The sequence below is a fragment of the Plutella xylostella genome, chromosome 3, assembly GCF_932276165.1.
Source record: "Plutella xylostella chromosome 3, ilPluXylo3.1, whole genome shotgun sequence".
Lineage (NCBI taxonomy): Eukaryota > Metazoa > Arthropoda > Insecta > Lepidoptera > Plutellidae > Plutella > Plutella xylostella.
The window spans coordinates 6,847,973-6,870,670 of NC_063983.1; the positions used below are offsets into that span (position 1 = coordinate 6,847,973).

The 22,698-nt window shown below is 37.0% G+C and overlaps 2 protein-coding genes across 4 annotated transcripts in view; one reads left to right on the forward strand and one right to left on the reverse strand.

Moving 5' to 3' along the window:
- Positions 1–22,698, forward strand: part of LOC105387204 (probable G-protein coupled receptor CG31760) — a 75,471-nt gene that overhangs the window by 9,867 nt on the left and 42,906 nt on the right. For 2 of the 3 annotated variants that reach the window (XM_048623977.1, XM_048623968.1), the window contains exon 2: positions 6,408–6,435. The exons of the other annotated variant lie outside the window; for it this stretch is intronic. The gene's annotated coding sequence lies outside the window, so the exon portion shown is untranslated. The remainder of the gene's footprint in view (positions 1–6,407; positions 6,436–22,698) is intronic. 3 annotated transcript variants of the gene reach the window in all.
- On the reverse strand, positions 495–1,319 carry LOC105381282 (3-oxoacyl-[acyl-carrier-protein] reductase FabG-like). Its single transcript, XM_048624005.1, has one exon. The coding sequence runs from the start codon at positions 1,265–1,267 to the stop codon at positions 512–514; it is 756 nt and encodes a 251-aa protein (XP_048479962.1). The 5' UTR covers positions 1,268–1,319; the 3' UTR covers positions 495–511.

The following is a 22,698-nucleotide window of genomic DNA, read 5'->3' on the forward strand; positions in this document are numbered from 1 at the left end:
AAAGTTTATCGACCCACTGTGCAAACTTACATGTGTGCGTGTCACTGCGTGTGCTGTGTGAAGAGCATTGAAAACCCAAATTTTGCGCGGCACGTCACCCTGTACCGGCCCTTAAATCTCGCATTTGAACTTTTAATGTGATATATTAATACTTACTTTAAAAGTTACAATCTGCGTTATACTTAATATAATTACAGTGGCAATGGTATAATTTTCAGCGATTTTGCAAATATTTAACTAGGTCGGTTCCCTACTTAAAATCTATAGCAACTCGAAAATGAGCCTAAACGCTAAATTTACGCCAAAATTCTGTTACAGGCTGCTGCTGGTAACAATTAACTCCTGAATAAAGTTAAATAGCACATTTGTGCAATGTGCTATTTAAATTCAAATTGTATAAATATACAATAAAGGTAAAATTAATGTCGTAGTTTATTTAGCTTATGTGCTATCATTAACGAGGGACATTACGGATTTTCAAAATAAACAGTCAGTTTAACTAAACATAAATTTATTTAAGAAGGAGACCATTATCAGTTAAGAAGCAGGAGCCAGTCACGCCCCTCGCTCGGTCACTCATCAGGAACAGGACAATGTCGGTGACCTCCTCCGACTGGCTGATACGCTCTAGGACCACCATGTCCTTGATCTCGAGCTTCAGGTCGGCAGGCATGCCGCTGTTGGCGCCGAAGTCAGTCGCCACCGGTCCAGGGTTCACCACGTTGACCCTCACATCGGGAGCCAGCTCTCGAGCCATGCACTTGGAGAAGTGGTCCAAAGCTGCCTTTGACGTGCAGTACGCCCAGAAGGTTTGTCCCATGGGCTTCACAGCGGCCACGCTTGATACGTTGACGATGTTGCCCTTCGTTTTCTTCAAGTAAGGAATGGCCAGGTGGGTTAAATGAACCACTCCTCGCAGGTTGGTCGCCAACACTGCGTCGAATGCGTCCATTGCCTTCTCATCGTGGATGGTGACGAGCTTGTTGAATCCCGCGTTGTTGATCAACACGTCGATCTGTCCGAACTGCTGCACGGTGGTGTCGATGATCCTCCTCACGTCTTCGTCCTTGGAAACGTCGGCGTTGATCACGAGGGGCTGCACTTTCTTGCCGACGCTGGCGCAGTCGGAGGACACTTTGCTGAGCTTCTCCTCGTTTCTGCCGACCATCACCACTTTGGCGCCGAGTTTTGCTGACTCTACGGCGATGGAGGCGCCGATTCCGGAGCTCGCGCCCGTCACGATGACCACTTTGTCGTTTATACTCATTTTGTGTCGAGATCCTTCGTGTACTGACTAGTCGAGAATGACTCCACCCGGTAGCCGCTAGTACTTATATTGCGGAATTAAAAGATAATTACTAATTTGGATAGGCAGTAATTTAATTATTATTAAAAGTTTCATATCTAATGATTATCTATACTAAATAGTTTTCCTTGCGTAGTCGCTAATGACTTGCGTCTTCAGATATATGAAAAGATAACGTCACAATGTATGAATCAATTATATTTGATTTTGTACATTGTACCTTGTACCCGTGTACCTTGTACATTGTACCACGTACTTTGTACCATGACTTGAGATATTTCAAATGTTATTGATGTAAATGCCACCTATTAGGTCTGTCTTTCCACTTCATAATATAAGAGCATAGTGAGTTCTTGGCTTTAGCTAAAATGCTCAATGATAACATCTCTATAAAAGGGGACCTAGTAATAACATTTCATGTAAGTCACAAAGAGCATATAAACCAGGAAAGAGGTAATTTAAATTAAATAGCCGAACCAAGGAAAATGTTTTAAAGATAAAGTTGTTTTAGTGACTGGAGCTAGTTCTGCCATAGAAGCCACGATATCTGGTGGAGTTTCAAAATAGGGTGCTAAAAAAATTGCCACCCATAGTAAAAAGTTACATGTCCAACAAAGTTTTTATGGAAAACCCTTGAAAAAAAAATGTTTTTCGCGTATTTTCTAAACTCATAGAACAAACGTTGCTTTGAATAATCCCTGGAGTCAGCCCCATTCGGCTTAGTATAATACCCTTGTAGCAACATCATGCTGAATACAAGTTGTAAAGGTCCTTAAGTTTCTATGTTGAAAATAGTTCCCAAAAGAGCCACACGTAAACTGAAAATATAAAGTATTTTTTAAGCTTTAGGAGTTCCTCAGCAATTAAAACCTAACTGGAACATGTTATGAGAAGCCATACACAACGCGGTACTGCCAAGTTCCTTGATTAGCTTCGTCTGAGATAGTATAGGTATGTACGGTTGTATTTAAAAGACCGAAAGTTCCAGAAAGTTGTATATAAATTGTAATTTGAAGTCGTCGGCATACTCAAGAAAAATCAAATACGTATTCTTCTGTTTTCTTTTTTGTTAACTGCCAGTTTCAACAACTGTACCTATGTGTTGTGCCTCAGACCAACTACAAATAGACTCGCAATCGCCGTGTCCACTATTCTCTTTCTCACTCAAACCATAGATGTTGCCGACAAAAAAATAAAACCTAAATATGGGGAAATTTAACTTATCATAATAACAAAAACAAAACTTGAGTATATCGTCGGTTGATAGGAAAAAGACACTAAGGCAAATTTTTCAATAGCCAGATAAAAGTTTTGCTGGGGAATAATTTTGATGCTGTTGCGTCTCAATGTTTCTCAATGTTTGTATTACCCAGATAACATTTATCTGAATATTGAAAAATCAGCCTTAGTGAGTTTTTCCTGTCAACCGACGATATAAGAAAAAAAAACTTTACTCATACTTATTTGATTTCAATATAATTATTTAATATACACAAACTGAGTAGATTGTATGATTCATTGTCTTCGTCCAATCGAAACAACCCTCTTCAAAATGTGCCGAACATAATTTTTGTATGTTTCTTTGGTTCCCAATTTGTGCGACCGGTAACGTCTACTTATCCATTTTCTTGATATATTTTTTTCTGTCGGAAACCTATTAAGCAGGGATAAATGGATGAGCGTGAGCATTATTATCGTGGGCCAAATATATGTGATGGGTTTTTTTTAAAGGAAACACGCATTTCGTATCAATACAATAAACTTTATATTATACAGAAGAAATCACACATAGAAGAAAAAAACGAAACGAACGTTTCCTCACAATGAGAGGCACCTCATTTGAAAGAGGAGAATGGAGAATGACTTCTACAAAATACAATCTTCACAAAAACCGAATTCGTGCGCCCCATTTGTAAACCCAACCCGAGTCCGTTACAATTTCTAGTATTTTCTTTGCATACTATAATATTTGTGGGTAAAATAATTTTTCAATAACTTGCAACACCATGTGATTTGTTATGATATGGTACCTCGTAATTTTTACTTAAAACTGATACTAAAAGACCTTACAGTATTAAAATTAGTATCGTTTTATATTAAAATCGAGCCAATAGATAGTACTATGATGAATGTAAGCTTGTTAAACTTGATAGTATCTACTTACATGTGAAAATATATCTCATCCATCATTCCATCGTGTTTTCGTTCAATATGCTCTATACAACCGAACAAAATCCACCCACCCATGTCACACACTCGTTAAGTGATGATAATAGTCTAATCAACTTAATAAACACCCACAAATCACTAGCAAATCAAAAATAAATAGCATTTAGAAAATTTTGTTGTAACTGTCAGCCTTTGTTTGGCAAAGATTTTTCATTTGTTTCATTGTTTGGCAAAGAGAACTGACGTAAACAGGCGCCACAGCAAAAAGGACAAAAAACATTTACAGCTTAACGTTTCTTTCTTACGCTTAATGTAGCTAAGCGTCTCTTTTTCGCAATGTCAGAACTGTCACGATTATACCCCTGTGATACTAAAAGACCTTACAGTATTAAAATTGGTATCGTTTTATATTAAAATCAAGCCAATAGATAGTACGGTGGCCTGCGCCTAAATGTATACATGCGAAGTTTTTAAAATAGCGATCTCAAGCTCACATGCTGCTCAAGCACATCCACATAAACACCACTGCTACACGCATCACACACAACACGTCCCCGAATTTATAACAGATGTAGCTGGTCCCTTCATCATCAGGGATCGCTATTTTAAAAACTCCGCCTGTATACTTTTAGGCGCAGGCCACCGTACTATAGTAAATGTAAGCTTGTTAAACTTGATAGTATCTACTTACATGTGAAAAGATATCTCATCCATCGTTCCATCGTATTTTCGTTCAATATGCTCTGTACAACCGAACAAAATACACCGACCCATGTCACACACTCGTTAAGTGATGATAATAGTCTAATAAACTTAATAAACATCCACAAATCACTAGCAAATTAACAATAAATAACATTTAGAATTTTTTTGTTGTAACTGTCAGTCTTTGTTTTTCAATAGCTGACAGTTACATACTATTTTACATTTGCATTGAATGCAACTTTTTATATGTCAAAATTGTACGATACCAACTGTCAGAAACCGATTCGAAACTGGCAGTAAATGTTTTTTCCATATCAAATGTTCCACAACAAATGCGCTATATTTTAGTGAAAATTACGATAGCTATAAATAGAGACGATCACTCATAAATGAGCATACCATGTATGCTATAAGCATAATGCGTAGGTACGAATAGGCTTTGTATAACACAAGTAGGACATTTGTGTCACACCTTGTGTTAGCCGAACCGTCGTCTCATAGGAAAACTGTCACATCGTCGTCAAAGGGACACTTCAGCGTAAAAGCAATTTAATTACACGGCCACATAGGTTATTTTATAGTGCTGACGCTGACAGCAAAGGGCCATTCAAGGGCTGTAAATACCATGTTGGGTATCCTGTTATTAGAGCCCTATATGTACCTTTGTATATTACAAACATACCTACATAATGCATAGTTACTTGTCTTGTGTATGTCTAGATTTTTGTAGTTTCAGAGAATTTTAAGATCAATGGTTTTTAGCTGGTAATACTCTGATGCGCTCGTAAATGTATCAACTCCTTAGATTTGGCCTTTTCGGTTTAGGAGTAATTTGGTGCTAGTCACTGGAACTTTTTCATTGCTCCCGATTGTACCACAAATACCCACTCACAAATAACAATAAACTAGACTGAAACTCACAGTAACTCAGGCCTCAACATGACAAACGAATAAAACCCAAAGCGAATAAGCGAGGCCAAATAAAAACACATCACTGAAAGTTTCATGAACTACGTAACTTGTTTAGTTCGGAAAGTAGAAAACAAACAACAAGAGAACCTCTAATTGAAATTGATCTTTTAACTTTTTATTCGGTATTCAATTACTAACTCTGAAACAAATGCTTTAACTGTTTCGCCGGTGGGATCTATTTCTATGAATTGCTTTCCAAAATGAAAAATATTAGTTATGATGTACGGGCAGCTGCATAAGTCCTTATACAGTTCTGTACCTTGTCAAACTGACGAACCGTCAATATTTCAATGAATGGATGGGCGGTTTCAGATTGACAAGGTACAAAAGTGTATTGCTACTTATGACTGTATGTTGTTCACTTGTAATCTAATGTAACAGCCTTAATCCCCAATCAGGTTCCAAGCGAAAACGATAAAAGAAAAAATTACTACACCTAAGCGGACGGGAGACCGAAGCGAAGTCCTTCAATGTCCTCAGTTTTTGACGGATTAAAGAGAAGGGGACCTGCAAATCGTTGTTTTATTACCACCGTCGTTGGTCCAAGAACGTGCGGATAAAGAGCCTTCATTCTCAGCAATGCAATTTTGTAAAAGCTCGGCCTCGGCTTGCCGCCTTCTTTTTCTCATCCTGTGTCGCTAGCTAGCTGTACGGTCTTCTACTCGTATAGCGTCTTTCTAACTCGGCTTGTTGTCGACTCGGCATGCTCATGGTGTGAGTTTACTTATTCGTTTTAGAGCAGTTTTTTTATGGTCAAATAAATTTAAAATTTAATTTAAGTAAATGTTGTATGAGAAATAAAATGTTGATGTCACTAAGCCACTGTCTAACAAACATTCAGACGTAATTAATGCCATCAAAAACATAACTTGTAAAAAAGTTAAGTACTACAATACACAATAAAGTACATACTTTTATTCTTTCATTACTTCTTGGCCTCCAGCAATGTAGTAAATATTTACATAGAAAATCGAGTTCATTATTACAAATCAGAAGACCCCGTCTATATTTGAAGCGAGTTTCAGAAGGCACGCCTTTACACAAACAACAAAGCGTTATGAAGTTTTATGTTGGCACTTCAGTTGTTATTGATTGGATATTTTATGCTTATGGATAATGCTGGAGATTTAGAAACTTCTTATCTGATAATAGTAATAAGAAAATTCATTTAGTTATACGCTGTTTGGTTTAAGATAAATCTTATTTATTCATTAGACCTAGGTGTATTAAAATACTGTTTTATTATTTTTTACAGATGCAGTCATGATTTGATTACTTCTTCAGTAAGTTATTTTTTTATATTATATTACGAAAAAACAGATTATACTAAGTTTAAAGTTTGTTTAACAATACTATTTATCTAACAATAATATCTATAATATTTATCAACTCTAAAAGCTAATTTTACAGCGCTCTAAAGTTAGCCTATCGAAGTGTTTGTTGCCTCATTTTTGCAAATTAAGCTGTTCCGTGAGTATATCACTGTATGGTATATGTATAACATAATACACTCATTTAACCCGGCTTTCTCAATCTCAAGATCCTTCAGTTGAAACTCTTGAAACTGGAGCCGCGGCTCGGCACAATATTCCATTTCATCTCGTAACGCGCCGCCCGCCTCGGGAACCTAGACTAGCATTTTTGACGAAACAAAAATATAAATCCAATACTGTTCCGTACGTCGAAATATTAACTACATATATATTACTGCTACTGTGTTTATAAAACACAGGTAAAGCTGCGTTGCCAGTGGGCAAATAGTTTGTCGTCGATTTAGTTAGCGACGTATCGGTTTTTTTACAGTTTCCTAGTTTTACGCTCACTCTACGCAATTTTCAGCCTACTAACGAGTGAGCAGTTCTACTAAAACGCAGCCTTAGTGAAGGTGGCTAGTCGAAAAGCAATTAAGACTAGGTACTTACATTACTTACTGTGAGTATATCCTTAATTGCTTTTCCACTAGCCAGAATGTGTAAAATCCAATCAGAACTTAAACTATCTGTAACAGTTACAACGGCTACCGACCATCCTCTGTAAATGAGTTGAGAACGTTTTCAGATAACGTATTTTTACACTTGCTAAGCGGACGTGTGAAAATCCACCTGAAATATCCATCTGGTGTCGAACACCGAAGTGTTAAATCCGGATGAAATCGAGTGAGATATTGAGCGTGGGCGGGTAGAGCGACGCGCCGCGCCCCTCTAGATTACGAAAAACGCTTTCCTGGCTGGCCTCTTTGGCCTGAATCTGGCCACTTTTTGTGAACACTTTCACTTCATATAAGTACTTAGTATTTTATTGTTTATACTTAATAGAATTGTAGTTTTATATTAGAAGATACGAACGATAGTTCATAATTTGCTCACTGGATGACATAATACATATTATGTAAGTGAATTTTCATAAAACCAAGAAATTAACACATTTCTATGAAAATTAAATACCGTTGCTTCATGGTTGCTGCCTATTTTATCAGATATTTTAGTAAACAATAGTATATTTTATTATTTATTTATTAAATAATTTTACAAAAGGTAGACTTAATTCAAAAATAATTTTCTACCAGCCAACCTACCAAGGTTAAGGTATTAACTAGAAAACCAATAGAAAGGAAAGAAATATTATCTATATTAAATGAGATCAAAAGTGGGCAAATTAGGCCTACAGAGCGCTACCGCACTAACCACGACTCTACTTTGTACCAACAGCTCTCGTTTGTTATTTTTTTTTAAACTAGAACCCAAGAGCATTGTACTCATCAAAACGGCGATACGGCTCGCGACCTATCACGTGAGTACAAATGTACAGCGAAAAGCGGGTGGCTGCGAGTCACCTCTGACCACCCATTACAGTCGTGAGCATATGTTTATGTAGAGCAACCCCCCCGGCTGTCGAAATTAAAAGCATCGTTTCGCCAAGTTGCGATCGCGGCATTATTCTCAAATCCGCATTTTCTGCGCCATTTCGCCGCCCGCTCGGAAACGCGAGTTACTCTTCGTTCTTCGCAGATGTCGTTTGATCTGAGTTGAGGAAATGATGCATGCTCTTATTATGTAAGCCGCTTATTGTACGGCCCCTATTCTTTCAATAATATCATTTAGTTAATGCACGATCAACGATCCGTAGATATAATTGACTCGCCCATCATATACTTAAGGACATTCAGTTAGAGGACTTCTGTATTTTCATTACGTACATTAGGGAAATAGGAAATAAATCTAAAATTACTTGACAATTAATGAAGAATTAGATTTTCACGTTTGCGTAAATAAATCATATCAGAAGATAATCTTAATCAATGTAGGCATATAGGTGTGAATAGGGATTGAGCGTCAGCAACAATCAGATACCAGAATTACTAAACAAAAACAAGATAAGCACTTATGAGTTGACAATTATGTAAAATAGTGGACAATACCTTATTCTATCCTAACTATAAAACATTTTATTCAAAGTTTCAATTAACAAAGTAAAAAAAAATAAGTACCTACCACTAAGTAGGTTCTCTAAAACAGATTCCAAGACCAAAAGCGAAAAACCTTATGTAAGCGAAATGTGTTAAGAAATCCCCGTAGTAACCCATGGCATTGCGAGGTACACAATAATAACAAAAGAATTCGTTGCCTTTGAACATCCCCACTGGTGGGCTGTGGAGAATAAACCGTCGGGAATTCGGGGGGTCACTCTACAGGGTAAAACAATTATTATTATTGCGAATTTTGAAATTCTGATTTCAGTTTCGGGCTTAGATATACCATGCTGCACATGTAGGTTTCGGCTTAGTATACCCTTGTTGCAACACCCTGTATATGACAAAAAACTAAGTTCCGGAGCACTGCTGCGCGAATCACGACTCTTATCCCGTTGTATTAAACGTGCCGATTGCGCGACAGCTCTCGTTCGTTTATTTTTCGTCAGTATAGAGTGACCTCCCCTTTGCTGGAATATTCGTTGAGATTGAGATATCAAGGAAAAGTAGGTTCGGTTGTAGTTTCATTTCAAATTATCTCTACAGGGTATTGCAAAAATACTGTAACTATAAGCGAAAGAGGGACTCAGATCATCATCACTTTGAATAACTTATGTGGTATGGATTTTGGTAGCTTGTGAAATAAAAACTATTCCCCATATTAAAAAAGTCACGTGAAAACGCGCATTTTCGTTATTACGTAGCATAGAAAATTTAAAGCAAAGTTGTTTAGAATAGTCTGAGTCACTATACAGGGTGTTGCAAAATTGGTATACTAAGCCGAAACCTACATGTGCAGCATGGTATATCTAAGCCCGAAACTGAAATCAGAATTTGGAAATTCGCGAAAAAAAAAAACATTTTCCATAGTAAAAAGTCACATGACCACAAAGTTTTTGCGCGGGCTTATTGCCAAAAAGCAATTATTCTTTGTTACTTTACATTTTATAACATCCGAAAGTATTTAAAATTTGATTTTACGAACGTTGACCGTAAATATCAGAGGTTAAACAAGTACCCGCGTTTCTAATAATTGATAATATCTAATTACCCCCTCTTTGAATTTTCAAATTCAACCGGCTTATTAAATAATCAACAAGATCAATTACCTAAACATGCTAATTGTATCAACATAATATGAGTTAGTAATCTCTCCTGGTGAAGTTTATGCTAATGCCTTAGTGATTTGAATAAATTGTTCCCCCAACTTACCTTACGTAACTGGTTGTGGATCAAGGGAAATTACTAATTTTTTAAAGATAGAACAGTAAACATAGCAAAATTTCTAAATATAATTCTAGCGATAGTAATTTGCATTGGTATTGGCACTTGTTGCTGTTGCAAAGTTAGCTTTTCTGACTCTATTTTTACAATAAAACATAGGTATTTTAAATTCTCACGTACGAATATGTATAATACAACAACGGTTAAAATGCCTCACTGCCAACTCATAATTTCTGGTAAAGTCTGTCTGTATATTGACATCATTGCGCCGAAATACATCAACGGATTTGGATGCGTTTTCTTCATTCTCAAAATGAACCCTATTCAAAACTCAGTATCTGCTAAACCTAGTTTCAGGCTGTCAAGCTAATTTCTCACAGTGGTACGATGCGCAGGTCCCACTCTACCTCAACAACGCAATACGATAAACAACAGCAGCAATACTCAGTAGCAACAGGGGGTCACTATATGACGAAAAACTAAGCTTCGGAACGCTTGCTGCGCGAGCCACGACTCTATCTCAGTGCCGATTGCGCCACAGCTCCCGTTCGTTTGTTTTTCGTCAGTATAGAGTAACCCTAGAGCGGGATCCACTCAGCCTAATCCACAGATAGATGGATGGGGAATGCTCCGGCGGTTTAGCGTTAATTCCTGAAGCATGCTCGCTGTCTGTATCAAGGGATGTACAGAATGCCACATAGATTTCTGACCCCCCTACCCTACGTAATTCAGTTTAGGTTTACGTTGTTGAGAAGCACCATCTTCCACCCTATCATTATTGGGAAGCAAACAGACACGTATTTACAAATTTGTAGACTTGTTTCTGATTTACATCTATGCAGCTGACTGTACAATGCCACTTGAGAAAGCATAGGATGTAGAGGTAGAACCTAGGTAATTGATGTAAAAAACGCCACAAATGAAAAAGAATGAAAGAGAACATTATCAGATTTATCAACATGCCCTCTTGTACTGCCCGCCAGAACAAAAGTTTTCTTTGTAAAACACCTGTTAAACAAATAGAAAAAACTATACATTCATCCCATAAAATATACAAGCGATGTTTTTAATATTCCATGTAAGTTTTAAATAGATATATGTATAAGTATGTACTTTCCCACTTAGGTTAATTAGTTCAGATGTTTGCACACTTGCAGTAGTTTAACATAGGTGGTGGAAATAGTGGAAAATATAACAAATAGCAGTGGAGCTAGAATAAATAAACTGTATAGAAAGTGTTTGAGTATGCACACCCACGATGCCGGCTTGGTATATTTGTATTGAGTTATTTATCCCGAGATGTTTAACGCAAGTAAATATATGCTGTGCAGGACTAGAAGAACTTAGAGGAAAAGAAGGTGATAAACTTACAGGGTGAAATTTTATGTGTGAGGTTCCCGAAAACAACTTAGGTAGATTATTGTACAAGATGTAAATGTACAGTCGGAAACGCAAACAAAGCGCTGGAACCGGAAAAAAAGATTTTCTAATACAGGATTGCTTATCGTCAAAACTGACATAATTTTATGAATCTGACAGAAGATATAATAAGCGCAATAAAAAGATAAGCGATGGCAGTGCGGGGATTGTTGATTGCTAATGTTCCGGTGGTGGCGGTGCGGTAGCTGGTCTGTTCACGTGATTCAGCATGGGTTACGTTTGGACGCATAAATGAAATTTGTTCATTATGCAGGTCTGATACATACGACCTTTCATGGCGAAGACTCGAAGATGAGGGTGGCGGTGATGAACATGATAATTGATAAGAGATTCTTGTCTTGTAATAGTTAGGTATTTATATTAACAATGCGTTATTTACAATAAGAAATAAGAAGTACGAATTAAAATAAATTGTGGTATTGTGGTTTCTTCGAGTTGTTTAGAATGATAGATTGACATGAATTTCTTCTAAAAGCTTTCAAGCGCCGGGCATAGAGCCCAACGCTCGTAATAATGTTCAACAACCTTACATATTTGGCATTTGATGCCTTCGGGAGGTAAACTGATCAAACTCCACCCTGTATAGGTGTCACGTCTTATACAACGCAATTTATTTACACCAATTTGGTATCGGATTCAATTCCCAGTCCGTGAATGAAATAACAAATTAAATTTAGTGTACGCACAAGGATTCTCTTACAGTCGAAGGAATTTAAGATCTCCGGAGGAATAAGGTCACAACGAGTTTATTTGGAAATACCTGGACAATAACGCAGACTCCTTGGATAAATAAAATTAGTTTTGAAATATAGTGAATACTGTCGCAAATGCATGTACATAAAAATACACACATCATTTGAAGCTTTTAAACGACTTAAAAAAAGTAGAGGGTCTCAATTTTTCTGTATGTATTTTTTATGTATGTCCTAAGATTATATGGTCAAAAAACAAAGAGTACCAGTGAGTAACCAGTTTATCAAATAAAGATATTGGGTTAATTACAGTACCTGGAGGTAGGAGGATGAGCGGTGGTAGCTCAGTGGGGTAAGCGCCCGCTTCTCAATCAAGAGATGCGGGTTCGAATCCCGGCGCTGACATGTACCAATGAGTTCTTTTAACTTAAGTACAATGTATACCATCGCTCTTACGGTGAAGGAAAACATCGTGAGGAAACCTGCATATCTAGATTTAGCACATCTAGATATGTGAACCCACCAACCCGCAGTGGACCAGCGTGGTGGGAAATGGTCCAAGCTTGGGAAGGCAGTTTAGACCTTGGGGATATGCACAAATGTATAAAGGGAATATGCGAGAGAGCCAGGTGCAGGTACTGACACCCCCACAGAGAATAGAATAGAATAGAATAAATTACAGTACCTGCTCCTGGTTACTCTCTGATTTTTAATTGGAAAGAATTCTGACATTTTATAAGTGATGCTACTAAAAAAGTTCTTTACCGAAAAAATTAAAAATTGCGATCCATTTCTGGGCAATAATTTTTTCTTAATATTTTTATACAAAAAGATAAATCTAAATATTTACTTGCTCAAGTAAACTAATACAAAAATAACAAATATTTCAATATAATAGCTGTTCCCGCGAGCTTCGCTTCGCCTTAATAAGTTTTCCCGTGGGAATTCCGCGATAAAAAGTAACATATGTGTTAATCCAGGGTGTCAGCTAACTTCATCCAAATTTCATTAAAATCGGTTCAGCCGTTTTGACGTGAAGAAATAACAAACATACACACATACATACATACATACATACACATATACACTTACAAACTTTCGCATTTATAATATGAAGTAGGATCACGACTCACGACCAATGTATCGAATTAATTTTAATTGCTTTATTTTATTCTTTAGCATGGCATCACTTCCTACTAAATTCAGGGATAATAAACCTTTTTAATCAATTTCAAAAAAAGATTGTCTATTCGGTAAGTACATATAATATGTTCGGTATGTATGTAAGATTATTGGAACTGCACCATATTGACATATGACAATATACGAGTATTAGGGCTAATAAACAAATATTCAAAATTTTATAAATGTTTATGTACCTATGTACGTTTATATGTATGTTTGTCCACGCATATCTCCGAAACGATTGATCCGATTGTCACTATTCTTTTTGAGGGTTCCGTACCTCAAAAGGAAAAAAAGGAACCTTTATAAGATCACACTTTGTTGTCACCACCTTTTTTCTCGGAAACGGGTAAAGATATCAAGCTGATATTTCGTATAGATGTACATAATTATGATGAAATTAAAAGGAAAACTACCTCAGGTAATTAAGTATACTTGTTCGGAACACTCACTGCGCGAGTCCAACTGGCTCAGTCGGGTAAGCGCCCGCTTCTCAAGCAAGAGATGCGGGTTCGAATCTCGGCGCTGACATGTAGGTAACAATGAGTTCTTTGAATTTAAGTACAATGTATACCATCGCTCTTACGGAGAAGGAAAACATCTGTGATCATATGTGAACCCACCAACACCGCAGTGGTCTTCTCGTCACCCATACCACAAAGTCTCAAGACGAAAGTCTTTGATCAGTGTGTCCTACCGGTTATGACCTATGGGGCTAAAACGTGGACACTTACTGTGGGACTGGTTCACAAACTGAAGGTCACTCAGCGAGCTATGGAAAGAGCTATGCTTGGAGCTATGCTTGAAAGATCGCATCCGGAACGAAGTAATCTGACAGAGAACTAAAGTCACCGACATAGCTCACCGAGTTAGTAAGCTTAAGTGGCAATGGGCTGGTCACATCTGTCGAAGAACCGATGACCGATGGGGTAAACGTGTTCTGCTGTCAGCGATGAGTCGCTGACACAATTTCACCTGTATCGCTAATTTGGTACCACCACCGCACATTTTAGACTCACAGTTTGCTGTGACGACACGCAAGCCAGTCAGTGCACACAATACAATTTTATAGAGCGACATCTCTTTTTTTTACCTCTATTCAAATACGAACGCAACATCGCCCTGACATCGGCGCGGCTACCGTTTCAAAAATAATTACTACCTAGTTGTTTTAGATATATTTTCTACGACAGCGATAATTATATAAGATAATTGAGATTATCTTTAATTGTATTTTTCACTGTTTGTAATATATTTAGGTAGGTACGGTAATTATTTCTCACCGTAGGTAAATCCCCTTTTAATTTGGAGCGCCGCACTTAATAAAATGGATACAGGGACTAAAAAAAATATATTATAGTCTCAGATGTCCAGACTCGTATTGAAAAAGTGCCCAGCCCAAAAAGGTTTGTGATCTCTGATTTGTCTAAAATTGATAACTGTCAGAATTCCGTAAGATTACTAATAACAGTTGTAGGTATTTTTGGTTTAGGTTCACGTTCCCTTGTCAACTCAAATGTGTCAAGTCAGAGGTTAAACTTAAATTAAAATGCTAATGCGTTGCAAGATCATCCGCGTTACAACGCAGAGCTATGAATAGCTAAACTTGGGCTGTATTTTCCGTAGTTTTCCCCTACCCGGATGGGAGCTAGCACGTTTTGTTATTGCAAGCCTTGATAACCAACAATGCTATGCTGCATATTAATACGCTCAAGTTGCGTCGTATCTCTGTGGCTGGAGGGGTAATCTAGCTTTACGAACTAACTAAACTATACCTTCAAAAGTTCAAAAGGAGAATAACAAAATTGCTATTGGAAAAAAACTATTACTCAATAAATTAATATTTAAACGAAAGGAATTTTTAGATTGTTATTTTATTCTGTGCGCTGATAAATATGTATTGTACAGATATATAATATTTTTAAGTACTCTATTGTAGGTCTTTTGTTTTTTTGTTGTATGTTTGCATGTCAAAAACTTGTCCGGAAGTGCTGGAAGTATTATGAAAAAGATCTAATTGTATTATTACCACTTTTACGCAAATAAATGATTTTTATCTTTATATGTATCTTTGAAAGAGAACTTTAGTGCAATCTGCTGCGAAGAAAAGCAGATGGCGCATACAGAAAAACGGCCTCCCCCAAGGCAGTGTCCTGGCGCCAATCCTCTTCAACATATACACGAATGATCAGCCCCAGGACCTGTCAAGTTTTCTATACGCCGACGACCTAGCCTTAGCTACTCAAACAAAATCGTTCGAGGAAGCAGAAGACAACCTTGGTGCTGCTCTGGAAGGCTTCGGAAAATTTTACGAGGACAATGCGCTGAAGCCAAACCCCTCCAAAACGGAGTCCTGCGTGTTCCACCTCCGTAACCGCCAAGCACAACGCACACTCAACATCACATGGCGTGGGACAAAAATTGAGCACAATGACCACCCCAAATACCTAGGCATCACACTGGACCGTGCCCTCACCTTTAAATGGAATTGCGTAAGCCTCAAACGGAAGGTGAGCTCACGCAACAACCTACTCAGGAAGCTTACGTCAACCAAGTGGGGTGCATCACCGGATGTACTGAGGACCACAGGACTGGCACTATGCTACTCTGCAGGTGAATTCGCCTGCCCCGTGTGGGCGAGATCTGCGCATTGCAGGGAAGTGGATGTGGCCTTAAACGACACCTGCCGGACAATCACGGGATGCCTTAAGCCGACACCGGTTTGGATGCTGTACTCACTGTGTAGTATCGCCCCCCCCCGATGTGCGTAGAGAGGCTGCCTGCTCTCGAGAAAAACACAGACAGGAGACCGACCCGAGGCACCCACTCTACAACCAAGAACCAGCTCCTTACCGACTTAAAAGCCGGAAAAGCTTCCTTAGGTCTACAGTTGCCTCGCACAAGGACCCATCGAAGGAAAGGATAGACCTATGGCAGGCAAAATACCCGATGGCGAACTCCTTCATCCCCAATGAGTCCCTGCCTCCCGGACACGAACTACCCTGGGCGACATGGAAGTCACTCAACCGACTCAGGACAAACATGGGCCGATGCGGAGAAAACATGTGCAGGTGGGGCCCTGCCTCCAATATCTGCGCATGTGGTGCGTCTCCACAGACCATGGAGCACCTGATGGTGTGCCCTGGATGTCCCAACACCTGCACCCGGGAAGACCTCCTCAAGGCCAACCAGAGGGGTATCGACGTGGCGGTCCACTGGGCCGCGGAAGTGTGACAGTTGCCATCGACACGACAAGAAGAAAAAAACCGGCCAAGTGCGAGTCGGGCTCGCGCACAAAGGGTTCCGTAGCAGCAAAGAAATCGTTTTCAGTGTAAGCACAATAACTTAACCAGTTAAATCAACCTATCTCAAAAACTATAAGAGATACTTTGATCAAACCAAAAATCGTTGAAAGAGTTAATTAGCATGCATCACCTCTATTTTTTTTTAGAATTTTATACCCCGTAGTTATAAAAATAGAGGGGGGGGGACATACTTTTTACGACTTTGAGAGCTGATATCTCAAAAACCGTTCACTTTAAGAAAAATGATTTTTAGAAAACTTTATATCATTTTAAAAGACCTTTCCATTGATACCCCACACGGGTATGTACATCGAAAAAAAAAATTTCATCCCTCAGTTACATGTATGGGGGGCCCCACCCCCAATTCTTTTTTTTACTATTTAGTGTCATATTTTTGTAGCGGTTCATACAACACATATTCCCATCAAATTTCATCACTGTAGTACTTATAGTTTCCGAGTAAATCGGCTGTGACAGACGGACAGACGGACAGACGGACAGACGGACATGACGAAACTATAAGGGTTCCGTTTTTGCCATTTTGGCTACGGAACCCTAAAAAGAAGAAGTGCAATCTGTACGTTTAATGCAAAAAGTCGTGGTTCGCGCAGCATCTAATCTAAACTTGGTTATTCGCAAGATAGAGTGACCCGTCAGCACTCGGGGGACTATGATAACTACCTCGCCTTATTAAAATGGCTATTTTGCATAAAATCGCTAGGGTGAACTAAACTTTTATAATACTATGCATTATACGATTAGATTTATATGTGTTTTATAATGAATATTTATGAATTTATTAGGCTTAAATGGCTATAAAAATATATCACCAAAGGGTAATAACTCATGACTAAATTGTTTCAGGAATGGACCATTTACACTCTTTGTAACAAAGTTTATGATGCTAGAAGCTATAGTTAGATTTAATATACTTAATCCCCATTTGAATAAGTAAAATAAACTATTCAGTTAGGATGAGGGTAAAACATACCAACGAATCTTTCCTTACTGTGGACAAGCTCTGTGTTATTTACAAAAAAAAATTTTTTGAACACAAATACCTACTATTTTATAAGTTTGAGGTAGTTACGAGAATATGATTACTGAAACTTTAATAGATAACAATTTCGAATTCCGCCATCTTGTACTACGCGTGTTTGCTACGGGCTACGGTTCGAGTGCTACGACATTGCTACGCCAATATCAGTGCCCCAGTTCACGTAACGAAGCTTCAACAACATAGACTCTTCACAAGACATCTCACAGGAATATTATTGGCTTATTTTCCCTTAGGACTAATAGTAAAACATGGAATAAGATGTTAAATACTACCAGACCAGTATACAGACTACTATTTAATATAAATGCGTGAATGATATATTTAGTTAAATGGGACTTAAACGCCTAGATTCACCACGTAACTTTTTATTGATGCAATTTTACGTTTTATCGCGCTGTAAACACGTTTCATTATCGCTTAAGGTTTGTCGTCTTGTCCATAAACAGAGTATTAAACCGGTGAGGGTTAATCTATTTCTCTGTGACAGTGCCTATTTGTCGCGATTCGCTATCGACAGAGGCCAGAAAAGGCTGTTTAATGGGGTCGTTTGGAATTCCAAATGTCCGAGGCTGTAATGGGGTCACTTGGGTTCTCGCCTTTTTATTTTCGAACCGTGTTTTTAGGAAGTTAATATGCATAATGGAGTTCAATGGATATGTTAATAAATATGTAAGTTTTAAAAATAAATCTGTAGGTAGGTAAATACTTGCTCACGAATCTCACTAGTCACTATTTCACGGTTGTAACGGTATGTAAACCGAAGGCGTTATCAAAGGCAACTCAAGCGTCACCCGGTTTTCATAGTACATATTGTTATTTTGTAATCACGTGATAGGTTACGAGCCGTATCGCAGTCTTGAAAAACTTTGCTGAAATACCTACAGATACAAAATTATTCACAAACCGTTAACATTATCAGCATGTGAAACTTGTGACACCTTGTTTAAAGCTTATGAAATATAATTATTGAATTTGTATATATTTTTATAAAAATGAGTCTCCGAACTAAGTAGAACGAGATATTGTAGACTCTGTACATTCTAGAATGTCTAGAGCTAGAGGCTTCGACAGTCTATTGATCGTTCATCCTTTGATATTATTTCAGACTGAGTAAGGTCAGAAAAATTTGAATGTTATCATATTTCGGTTTGTTGTTTTCGCACTTGGTAACTTTTTAAATTTAAAAAGTGGGTTCAGTTAAGAATTAAGCTGTTAATTACTTCGTGTCGTCTCTAAATATACGAAGTATTTGTAAGAAGAGTTTTAATTATTTATTAGATATTTCTAAGTTAAAGAACAAATGATGTTTAGAATTAGTACTTCTGTGAAACATTTACCCATTTATATTACAAAATTCGTTATAAGCTCAGTATAAGTACCTAATACTCGATTACTCGTATTTATAAAAAGTATTAGATAAAATATCGTTGGAAATATTTTTTACAATTTATAGCTACAAGACTGACGAAAAGTGGCAATCTCAATTTATAAATTATACCTTTTTTGCTGACTGTACACGTTGCTCGGATGATTGTGTAGAACTTTCGATTGAAATCACTCAGTGAAAAGAGGGATTCATCTTGTTACGTAGACTGGAGGTATGTTTTATAATTAATAACCTAACTAGACCAATGTAACAACCCCAATCTGCAAAAACTGGGCTCAAATCTCGCCATGTACTTACTTTCCAATGCATTATATTCAGTTTAAGTACAATAGTATCAAATTCTCTTACGGTGAAAAATAAAACATCGTGAGAAGATACAATGTAGGTACCTACATTGTATCTATTTAAAAATGCGATCCGGATCAGCGTAAAATTCATTTCATAACGCATTAGTGTATTACCAACAAAAAAATATTATTTTTTTAATTTTATATTATTTACATGTTTTAAATTTACTCTCCTTGGGAGAGGCCTATGTCCAGCAGTGGATGATTATTGGCTGATGATGATGATGATGATGACATGTTTTAAATATTTCTATGGAAAAGGTTTTTTTTCGTGAATTTTCGAAACTCTTACAACAAAAGTTGTTCTGAATGACCCTCTGAATCATCCTCTTGAGGCTTATAGTCTTAGTATACCCTTTTTGCAACAACCTGTATATTGCTTATGTTCACCAGCTTGTACTTATTTCCTATCATGTTCCTGACACTTCATTCCTATTCACAACACTACAAAGTTCTTCCCTCTAAGCAGTCCGCTCGCCGGGTCGCCCTCTAAATAATTTATGAGCTATGAATTTATATGGAATTTTAATATCGATGGACCACAAAAAGTTGTCTGAAAGAAAATATGAATCTGCATTTACTTGGCCACTTCAGCTGGTGTACGCATAAATATACATAATGTATTCATAACACAGCTTCTTGGGGCGAAAAGTTTAATTTTATTCTTGTGTAATTTGCATGAGGTTGAGTTATTGGCTTTTTTTTATTATGTAAACAAATGGAAAATGAGTTTCATCACTTTTGATTTTGAACGTCATTTTAAGTTGTCGATAGACTCGATTGTAGCGCTTGGTCTAGCCCCAGTTATTTATTCGTTTGATGTAAATGCAACTACAACGGTCTCTTTGAAGGTAGTCTTGCTCCATTGAGTATCAGGGTAAACCCGATGATAACATTCTCAACAATTTTTTAAAATTCGTAATCATAAACTATTTCCGTAAAAATTTCGCGTTACTCACAAAGCTTCTATGGTCACATTTTTTTCCAAAATTTTTAAGGTCGTAGAGTAAAAGTTGTTTTGAATCACGCTCTTTTGTTTAACTCTACCTCCTACCCCTTTTATAATATCCTGTAAAGTTGTAAGTTTCCTATGAATACACACAAAAATGCAGACCACTCTTATATAGCCATACTTATAATATAAGAACTATCGCAATAATAATATTAGGAAGATAAATATTGCAACAGACATTATCGTGAGGTAAGCCGCCCTAAGTCCAACGGTTTGTAAACAGATAGGAGAGCCCAGCCCGGATAGGTCTTGGCTAGACGCCAAACGGGCTAACTTGCCAGCCTACTGTGTCCAAATACGAGATAGCTAAATGACTGTGTTTTGTAGATTAAACAGAAACTTAACATCATTTTAATTAAATATTATTCTTTTTTTATTCAGGGTTTGCTAAAGTGGAATAGTAAGAAGAAAAGAGGTAAATTGGGGGGTGATTCTGAACAACTTTTGTTCTAGTAGGTACTGTTGGAAATGCGTGAATAACGGTATAATTAAATATACAGGGTGTCCCAATAGTCAACGTCATCCCTTAAAGGGCTGATAGGTCAGCTCATGAGAGGCCAGAATATCAGAATATGACCTTAGTAAAAACTCGATAATTTTCGAGATATTGACACTTTTATAAATTTGCTGAAAATCGACACCTTGTACATACTGTAAAAAAAATATACCACGCAAACCTGGCACCTTATTTGAAAAGATTGCTCATTTAATGCAGTTTCCAAAATGGTATGAAACGTTGCTATTGTTTTAATAAACAAAAAAGTTATTGCTATTTTAGTAAAAAACGACCTCGATGTAAAATTGTTTGAAGGAAATTTATCTGACTGAATTTATTAAGGGTAAGTCATGTTGGAATGAGTAAAAGTAAAATAGGTGGTGTGGCCGGGAGTGGGAAAAGAGACAACGTTGTCACAGAATAAAAAAAAACGCATTTTGAGTAAATCTTTCTCGAAAATCTTGGACTATAGTAACGTTCCTACATTCATGAGTAGTGCTACTGTGTGATATTGTACAAGTAAAACGCTTACACATGTACTTACATTGTACACCCACAGTATTCAAAAAATGGACAGATCAGTTTGTCATTAACATTACCTCTAATTACTTGTTATTTATTTTAAAGTTATTGTTAAACAAAACCAAACTCTAAAAATTATGATTATGACCATTAATGAGTATTATTTTTTGCTGATTATGTACTAAATATAATAATGTGGTGTTAAAATTTTGAGAAATAAAAAAAAAAGTCAATAAATGTTTGTTTTTTTTAAATAAGGTGTAAAAAACGCAAAATATGTTTTATAAGAGTTTGGTAAGTTTTTTCTTAGATATTTTTGCGTCATCTATGTTGCCACGGCTGACCCCACCACCTATTTTACTTTTACTCATTCCAACATGACTTACCCTTAATAAATTCAGTCAGATAAATTTCCTTCAAACAATTTTACATCGAGGTCGTTTTGTACTAAAATAGCAATAACTTTTTTGTTTATTAAAACAATAGCAACGTTTCATACCATTTTGGAAACTGCATTAAATGAGCAATCTATTCAAATAAGGTGCCAGGTTTGCGTGGTATATTTTTTTTACAGTATGTAGAGTCAAAGTTGTTTTTAAAAAAATACGATTACCTTTTATGACTTTGAAAACCGTGTTTTTTTTAAACATACAGCATTACTCGATATTTTTTTTGACTGCGATCAATAGCAGGGCTATACAGGGTGATGCAACACCAAACAAATTCTAACAATATGGATTTTTGTACCGGCGGCACGCAAAAAACTGATCCAAGGTGTCGATTTTCAGCAAATTTATAAAAGTGTCAATATCTCGAAAATTATCGAGTTTTTACTAAGGTCATATTCTGATATTCTGGCCTCTCATGAGCTGACCTATCAGCCCTTTAAGGGATGACGTTGACTTTTGGGACACCCTGTATATGATGGAAAAGTACCTACATACCTACATAGGTATAATTATTTCCCCGTAATCATCTAATTACTTGGTTCTTCTTGAGAACACTCCAGAAAAGTAGTTCATTAACCTTATGTGTATTCTCAAATGGAAAAAGAGACATTGATATAACTAATATGACTGTTTAAAAACGACGTGAACTCAAAATTATAAAAGCTCCAGCTGAAAACTAATGCCTGAATTAAGCGGATTTTTTTTATTACAAAGCCGGTTTCATGCATGCAGAAATCCATTAGGTACTTTCAGTACCCTCGTAACTGTTTCACATTGTACTGAAAGAATTAATGGGTTTTTATTACCGGATGCAAATCTTTTTACGGCGAAGTGGAGCTTACGAGAAAAAGCTATATTTTAATGACTTCAATGCATTGAGTTATGGAAAATGCATTGTAGGTAGTAGTATTTCTGTGAGAGTTTCGCAACAATGTAGCTTTATAGAAATTTCAGTGTA

Bases quoted from the DNA above. Each gene is read 5' to 3' on its own strand.
- LOC105381282 (XM_048624005.1), bottom strand. From the start codon at position 1,267: ATGAGTATAAACGACAAAGTGGTCATCGTGACGGGCGCGAGCTCCGGA.